This window comes from Oryctolagus cuniculus, chromosome 2 (genome assembly GCF_051225735.1).
Source record: "Oryctolagus cuniculus isolate XC-2025 breed Fujian yellow rabbit chromosome 2, ASM5122573v1, whole genome shotgun sequence".
NCBI classification, from domain to species: domain Eukaryota; kingdom Metazoa; phylum Chordata; class Mammalia; order Lagomorpha; family Leporidae; genus Oryctolagus; species Oryctolagus cuniculus.
This window is the reverse complement of record NC_142868.1, coordinates 187,554,247-187,563,188: the sequence shown is the minus strand read 5'-3', so window position 1 is coordinate 187,563,188 and position 8,942 is coordinate 187,554,247. Positions and strand designations below refer to the sequence as shown.

Genomic DNA, 8,942 nt, shown 5'->3' with positions numbered 1-8,942 from the left:
TTTTTGCTTCAGGATTTATTTTCATATTTTTCAGTTAATACCTCATAAAACCTAAGATCTCAGCTCTGGAAATACAGAAATATCATTTCAAAATGTGTTGTAGTAGAACAATTTGTAAGGAAATTAGCATCTGTGAATGATAGCAAGTCATCAATGCTCAGGGCGTGTCACTTGTTAGGTACATTGTGTGCAGCTTTATCAGCTGGTTCCATCATTGCAACAGTTTGGTCTACCATACTACTCTGAAATATAACAGAATTCCAGGCAAGTTTTATGATAAAGAACAACTCAGCATTATTCAAAGTGAGCCATTTCACGTTTATTGAATGAAGAGAGAAAACATAACTGCTTCTTTATGCTATCTTCAATATACTACCTAATTCTGTCTATTTAACTTGTCTCTATTTGTTTTACATAGATCATTTTTGCTTCTCTGTGTCAGGGAGTTTGTTAGTCTGTTATCTTGAAGTTTCCTTCATGTTGAATAAAACCAATTGGATCAATTCATTCTGTGGGATGGGTTTTCTCTCTAGTACCATTTTTGACAGAAGTCCAAAAGACATTATGGCAGTTCATTAAAACTTCCACAGATATGGATCCCAAAGAGCCATAAATTTTTATAGTAGAAAAGATGTACACATACATGTACATGTACACATACATGTACACGATAAGCAGGTACACGAGGTATAAACTTTTTTTTAAGAGCTTTTGGCTTCTGAATCAAAACTGAACAAGAAGTTCAATTCTACCGCAACTCAAGATCTATTTGAAATAATTAGGTAAAGTAAAAATTATAGGGCTCAGGCATCACAGAATTTATGGTAATAAGAGGTTAGAAGAAGCTTGAGGGTCAACAGATGATTCTGGAATTCAACAAATGGAAGTATAATCAAAAGCTCACAATAAGGGCTAGTGGCATGACAATCTAATGAGATCTCAGCTGATTCCTGGGATAGTAAAAGGAAAAAGGAAGAAAAGATATTCAGGCATCAGGCCAAAGAGCAAACATCACAGCTCTGAACAAAATGTCCTGCAGGACACTTCACACAGATGAGCCACCTCTACAACCCTGGACACTTCACCCAGGTGAGCCGTCTCTACAGCCCTGGACATTTCTCTTTCATGGATGAGGCAGAGAAAAATAGAAAGTCCTATAGAAAAATGTAATTAAGTTCAATAAAAGATAGAGTCTCTGGAGCCAATCTCTTTGTTAGGATATAATTTTTTGATATGGGTAAATATTCTATTCTATAGAGAAAACAAAAGGAACACAGGAAATTCATTGTGTTATATTTAGATAAGTAACTTATGAGACATTTTAGAATCAGTTAATAGAACATATATGCATGACCACAGATAGAAAGAGCTAGAAAGAGCAAGAGATAACCAATATTCATGAAGCAGGAAAAATACAAAGGGCAACAAAGGCACTAAAATATTCATGACACACTGAGTATGCTTGACCCTACGAGGCCCTCAGTGTGTTGAGGTCTTGACTCAATCATCCATCAGCCATACTTATTCTTGCCTGCAAAACACATGACTCCTCAGCAGACTAACTGGCAAGCCACAGCTTGGCCAGGTGTACTTGCCCCTGAGCCTCTTCTGTAGAGCAAGTGTGCGCTGCTGCCCTCAAGACGCACTCCGTCTGATTGAGTCCCTGCCTCAAACCTCAGCTCTGGTTCTCTCCATAACTCTCTGCTGGGGGAGGCTGGCACAAGCGAGTGAGAGGTAGGACACAGAGCATCACTTCATCCAGGACTCACGTTCTGTGCTCTTTCCAGTACCCGGCACGCTGCACAATACTGTCAACCCACCCACATCCCTTCTCAGAGTTCTCTGGGCATTTCAATTGGTTCGATAAAACACATTTAGACCATTCTCATAAACCTGTCTGTTCTGTGACCTCTGCAACTGATTGCTTGGGAGCATATTTGTAGGCTACCACTGTGCCAGTAATTTCCTGCAAGAAACATGAACATGAACTTCAAAGACTGATTTCATTTTAATCAGCACATGAGCTCACTGTCTATCAGAAACATATTACATTTAGAGAGTAAATTAATCTTAGTACTGTGGCTGTAGCGGCAATGCTGCATATTTTTCTTTCTTTATTGTCTCCACTAAGTATGCCAGGCAACTAATCTTGATGAAATAGTGCTAAAGTCTGGTCTTCAGCTACAAAATGAGAGGATGTGAGTTCACAAAAAATAAAAAGAGAACACTAGTAGCTATGTAAGAGAAGTCAGAAATTATCAATTATTGATCACAATTCTTTTACATTAATAACAATAAATCAAAACAGATATTTTCAAGAACCACTTCTACAGCAAGAAGGGTCCAACCTGGTGACAATGTTTCAACTGAAATTGTACCTACAAAATGGATATTTCTGTATAGATTCTTGTTCTTATAAATACAGCCCAGTTTTCTGCACAATGGAATGAAAGAGTAACTATCAAATTCTACCTCTTGAATAAGAATAAAAGGATAGATTTTTTTAAAGGATGAAGAATAAGGCTTTAAAAACAATGCAAATTATAAAAATGTTCTTACAATGCTATCTCCTCACTTCTGATAAGAAATATATAGAAGACAGTCAATATTTAAAGTGAATTCAGCTACACAGTGCTCATTTCAACACTACAATAGCTTAACCTCCTGCTAATACGGCTGATGTCAACTCCCTGAGTTCAACTCTGCCTCTTTCCCATACCTCCTCCATCCCCCACTCCCAAGATGTTTTAATGAATTAGTAACCTTGAAACTATAAGAAAAAGCATTTCTTGGAATCACATAACCAACTACAAGACAGATCAGATCATATATAGAAAAATAATAGAGACAGAAAATAAGATTGATTTCCATATATTTTATATAAAAATCAGCCTGAGTATTTCATAGCTGTATTTCTATAAGTAGCTGCATTTTATTCATTATATATATTCTATAAAAATATAACTACAAAATATAGAACTTAGGGAAATCAACCTTAATACATATTTACATATTACATATGCTACATGTTTTTCCCAATGGTATACAGGTCGTCACTTCTCTAGCCCACCGAGCTGTGGCACAGGGGACAGAAGCTGTAGTTGCGTATTTCCTGGGCAAGAACGCAGTGCTTGCATACGCTGCACATCCAGAACTGATACTCAGTAATGGGGCTTCCTGTGGCAATGCATGTTGGTAGTTTTCCTTCTCCGCTGTAAAAATAAAGGGCAAATATCAATTATACTTTAAAATATCTAATCAGTCTAACTTTACTTAATGTACTTAAAAACCAAATGAAAAATTTTCAAGATAAACTTCAAATAAAATGCTTCTATTTCAAAGAAAGTTTTCAAATAAAAGCTTTTCTCCCAATGAAGAAATACTGTATTGATACACTTGAAAGGCTACATAAAATGGAGTAAATGGTAGGGCAAAGTACTCCAAGTTTTAGCGGTTTCGTTAGACTTTACGCATGCAGGAATCCAAGCTGCCAGTGAGCTAGAAGGGCATCTGCTCCTCAGAGGTAGCCTACCCTTCAAGGAGGCTGTCCAGTTCCGACTTCCTGTTATCTTTCGGAGTGTGTTTGGTGAAGATTTCCAGAGCAAGATCTTCATACTGCTGCTTCTGCTCTGAACTGAGGGTCTCTAAGGACTCAAGTTTAATAAAGGCTTTGGAGCAAGTACCAAAAGCTCTGCTGGCGCAGGCGCAGAGCGCCAGCAGAGAGTAGATCTCGACAGCAGGGATGATGTCTTCATAGTCCCTCAGGTGAAGAGCTGCGAAGAGAAGACAACGTGGGCTTGGTGAACAGTCATGATAGGAGCAAACCTGGGAGGACTCTGTGTTCATGTGTTTTGGTTTAACCCACAGAAACTTTAACAAACCTTCAAGAAAACAATGTTTAGAGACAGGAGTGCTGGAGGAAGAAGTACGTTTGAGATCACCAAGGTTCTGTGCAGCCAGTTAACGCCTTGGGTTCTGTGAAACACTTAAATGGTGCAGATGGCTATGCCCACTTAGAAGTGTACACACAGACAAAAACAAATGTTGGTGTCAAAACACCATCTTTTGGGTAAGGCGCTGTGGCGTAGCAGGTAAAGAAGCCGCCTGCATCACCAGCATCCCATATGGGCACCAGTTCAAATCCTGGCTGCTCCACTTCCTATCCAGCTCTCTGCTATGGTCTGAGAAAGCAGTAGAAGATGGCCCAAGCCCTTGGGCCCCTGCACCTGTGTGGGAGACCCAGAAGAAGCTCCTGGTTCCTGGCTTCAGATGGGTGCAGCTCTGGCCATTGCAGCCATCTGGGGAGTGCATCAGCAGTTGGAAGATTTCTCTTTCTCTCTGCCTCTGCTTCTGCCTCCCTGTAACTCTGCCTTTCAAATAAATAAATAAATCTTTAAAAAAAAAAAAAAAAAAGCATGTTTTCTTTGACTTAAATTAGAAATTTCTGTGGCATTCCAAAGTTAACATTAAACTATAGTGTTCATAATTCTCAAGATAATATCCCATTATTTATTTATTTATTTTGTAAAATAAAGCAAAACAGTACAAGATCCTGTGGTCTCTCCATATCTTTGAGCAAATCATTGCCTTTTTATTTGTCTAACTCAAAGAATAAGACTTTGAGGAAAAGGAAAAATGAGCATCTAAGTTGTTCAGAAAACTTACTTTAATGGCCTCCATACTGTTACTTGTTTTTGTTTTTGTTTTCAAGAGAGGAGGAGAGACAAAGAGATATCTTCCTTCTGCTGGTCACTCCCCCAAATGGCAGCAATAGCCATGGCTGGGCTAGGCAAAAGCCAGGAGCCTGGAGCCTCCTCTGGATCTCCCATGTGGGTGCAGGGGCCCAAGCACTTAGGCCATCTTCCACTGCTTTCCCAGGCATATTAGCAGGGAGCTGGATTGGAAGTGGAGCAGCAGGGACTCATACCAATGCCCATATGGAATACCAATCCCACAGGTGCAAGCTTAACCTGCTATATGCCACGGCACCAGCCCCAGAGGCCTCCATATTGTATTTGAAATTGTTCTACATGGAAAATAAAATCTTTTTAAAAAAATATTTTGGAGGGGCAGCACAGTGGCTCACTTGGTTAGTCCTCCACCTGTGGCGCCGGCATCCCATATGGGCACCAGGTTCTAGTCCCAGTTGCTCCTCTTCCAGTCCAGCTTTCTGCTGTGGCCCGGGAGTGCAGTGGAGGATGGCCCAAGTGCTTGGGCCCTGCACCCATGGGAGACCAGGAGGAGGCACCTGGCTCCTGGCTTCAGATTGGCGCAGTGAGGCGGCCACAGTGCACCGGCCATAGCGGTCATTTGGGGGGTGAACCAACGGAAAAGGAAGACCTTGCTCTCTGTCTCTCAGTCTAACTCTGCCTGCCAATAAATAAATAAATAAATAATAAAAAAAATGCTTGCACATACAAGGAAAAAATTACAAATCTTTAGGAGAAAAACAGATACTCAAATGGTTTTTAAAAACTGATGCTTCTGTTCTGAAAATAGATCTACCAAATGACCTGGCCATCTCACTCCTTAGAATTTACCCCAAGAAATAGAATCAGCATATGAAAGAGTTATCTATACCCCATGTTTATTGCAGTTCAACTCACAATAGCTAAGATTTGAAATCAAGCCAGATGTCCATCAACTGATGATTGGATAAAGAAAATATGGTATATATACAGTATAGGAATATTACTCAGCCATAAAAAAGAATGAAATCTTGTCTTTTTCAACAAAACAGATACAACTAGAAACCATTATTTTTAGTGAAATAAGACAGTCTCAAAAAGACAAGTATCATACATTTTCTCTGATGTATGACAGTTAATATAGAATACAAAAATGTATAGGAATGAAATGGAATCTTGCGATTTGACTGTTTTTAGCTCTTGTTTATATTCCTGTGGAACTGTGGTCTCCTACTTTTACTTGTTGAATATTATGGTTAGTGGTGCATTAAGCCTGTGATTATAGAGTGGACTGAAATTAAAGCAAAAAAGGAAGGAATGGGACGAAGGAAGGAGAGAGGGAGGGAGGGAAATGCAGCTATCATCTTAAAATTGTTCCTCCAAAATATATGAAATCTGTTCTCTTTACACTAATAAAAATTTTAAAATGATGTTTCTGAATGAGAAAATTCATAAGCATACATACTGAGGTCTCAATATCAATAGACTAATGCAATTCTAATTCAAAACTCAATAAGACTTCATTGAAACTCTCCCCACTCAAAAAAGTATAAGCCTGATCTGTATGAACAAATACAGGAAAATACCCAAAATATTTTTCCAAAAGTAAGACTAGTAAGAGGTAGAGCTTAAATTCCAGATATAAAATGTAAAAGCAAATACAAGGTCAGTGCTGGCACAGAAATACATGAATAGAAAATAACAGTCTAGGGAGAGATTAAAAATATAAATTCAGTTTCGTGAAGGCAGAATTTTAAATCTGTGAGGAAATAATAAAATTATTAACAAATGGCTTTAGGATAACTCAGAAATTATAAAAAAATATAGTATTTTAAAACCTTGAAGTAAAAAACTTCCTAAGCATTAAACATAAGTAAAAGAATGACAGATGAAACTGTATCAAAATACTAATTGTATCATCATCATAGCTAACACTGTCCAGGGACCACAATATGGTGATTTCAGGGCGTCACCCGGAGCGTGACAGAGGAGGTGGGGTGGATCGTGACAGTGTTTGCACTGCAGCAGGAGGAGTCCAGTGCCCGCGTGCTGTGGTTTACAACCTCATTCTCAAGGTTAACCCCTTGGAGTTAACATCTCTAAAACTCTAAACATCTCTGACTGTTGTTAATCCAGAAGAAATTAAGGTCTTGATATTGCATGTAAATCCACGTACACTATAAATCACAGCCTACAAAGACCACTGAAATTGGGTAGCCATTAAAAATGATGAATATTGGCCGGCGCCGTGGCTCAATAGGCTAATCCTCCACCTGCGGCACCGGCACCCCAGGTTCTAGTCCCGGTTGGGGCGCTAGATTCTGTCCCGGTTGCTCCTCTTCCAGGCCAGCTCTCTGCTGTGGCCTGGGAGTGCAGTAGAGGATGGCCCAAGTCCTTGGGCCCTGCACCCACATGGGAGACCAGGAAAAGCACTTGGCTCCTGGCTTCGGATCAGCGCGGTGCGCCGGCCGCAGCAGACCAGCCGCAGCAGCCACTGGAGGGTGAACCAACAGAAAAAGGAAGACCTTTCTCTTTGTCTCTCACTGTCCACTCTGCCTGTCAAAAAAAAAAAAAAAAAAAAAGAAATGATGAATATTTCCACATTTACCAGTAAAGAAAAATAATGACATATTCTTGAAGGGAAAAGGAAGCCTGGCACAGAGTAACGCCTAACAGGAAGTCTGCCCAAATGTTAGCAATGATTATTTCTGAATTATTATTTTACTTTTTTTCTTTTGTTTTTTTTTTTTTTTTTTTTTTTTTTTGGACAGGCAGAGTTAGACAGTGAGAGAGAGAGACAGAGAGAAAGGCCTTCCTTCCGTTGGCTCACCCCCCAAATGGCCGTTGCGGCCGGCCGGCGCTGAGCCAATTCGAAGCCAGGAGCCAGGTACTTCCTCCTGCTCTCCCACGCAGGTGCAGGGCCCAAGGACTTGGGCCATCCTCCACTGCACTCTGGGGCCACACCAGAGAGCTGGCCTGGAAAAGGAGCAACCCAGACAGCATCTGGTGCCCTGACCGGAACTACAGCCCAGGGTGCCGGCGCCACAGGCAGAGGATTAGCCTAGTGAGCCGCAGCACCGGCCACCTTTTTTCTTTCTCTTTTTGTTTTAGTTGAGATTATTAGCTGAGTATAATCTTATAAATAATTTCAAATGCTTTAGAAATGTATACGAATATTAAAATAATTTATAACATATGCTTGTTTTTAAAAAGTACACAAATGTGTACCTTCTTTTTTTTTTTTGGTTCCTTTTTTTTAAGATTTTATTTATTTATTTATTTATTTGAGAGAGAGAGTTACAAACAGAGAGAGGAAGAGACAGAGAGAAAGGTCTTCCATCTGCTGGTTCACTCCCCAAAAGGCGGCAATGGCCAGAGCTGGGCTGATCCAAAGCCAGGAGACTCTTGCAGGTCTCCTACTCTGGTGCAGGGGCCCAAGCACTTAGGCCATCTTCTGCTGCCTTCCCAGGCCATAGCAGAGACCTGGATTAGAAAAGGAGCAGCTGGGACTTGAACTGGTGCCCATTAGGATGCCGGAGCCACAGGCAGAGGCCCAGCCTATTAAGCCACAGCGCTGGCCCCTTCCTTCTTATTTAAAAGTACATGTATATCAAGAGAGCTACACAGAAGGATATTAAATATTTGAATGGACATCCACTGCACATTATATATGTTCTTTCTGCTTATCTCAAACTTCTGATATTTCTGTCAACTATATATATTGCATTCTATGTAAAAAGAAAAATTAGAAGTTCAAAAACAGGAATTCAGAAAACAAATTATATGCAGCATAATCTCAAACATATGAAAATAAGTCCATAGGAGAAATTTTATTGAAATTAACATAAAGAGAAACAAAGGAGCTGCCCTGCCACACTCAACTGACCACACACAATAGATGCCAGGCCCACCTGTCTTCAGCGCGGTGTCAGCGTAGCCCTCGTAGAGCTGCCTCTGTGCGAGAATGAAGAAGTGGTATGCCTCAGCCCCTCTCCACGCATTGTCTGTGAGACGACCAGCTGGAGACAGAACCTCCTCCTCCAGCAAGCCAGCCAGCGCAGAAGTGGCCTACAGATAAAGGCAGCCACCATCTCCGTCACTACCAACTCCCACCTAACCATGATCACTGCAATGAACATAATTTCTGAAATTGTTATGCATTAAAATGTTACAATGAGCAGATTTTTAATTTTTTTATTTGAAAGGAGGAGAGACAGACAGATCTTCCATCTGCTGGTTCACTCCCCACATGTC

At 40.4% G+C, this 8,942-nt stretch overlaps 1 protein-coding gene across 6 annotated transcripts in view; it reads right to left on the bottom strand.

Moving 5' to 3' along the window:
• WDR35 (WD repeat domain 35) overlaps positions 1-8,942 on the bottom strand; it is a 71,136-nt gene continuing 62,194 nt past the window's right edge. For 4 of the 6 annotated variants that reach the window (XM_002710047.6, XM_008254766.5, XM_089327819.1 and 1 more), the window contains 3 exons: positions 8,600-8,756; positions 3,533-3,773; positions 1-3,212 (listed from right to left, as the gene is read on the bottom strand). In XM_002710047.6, the coding sequence (XP_002710093.3) occupies positions 3,062-3,212; positions 3,533-3,773; positions 8,600-8,756 (549 nt within the window). In that variant the 3' untranslated portion in view covers positions 1-3,061. The remainder of the gene's footprint in view (positions 3,213-3,532; positions 3,774-8,599; positions 8,757-8,942) is intronic. The other 2 variants (XR_011386780.2, XR_011386779.2) reach the window with 1 other exon arrangement.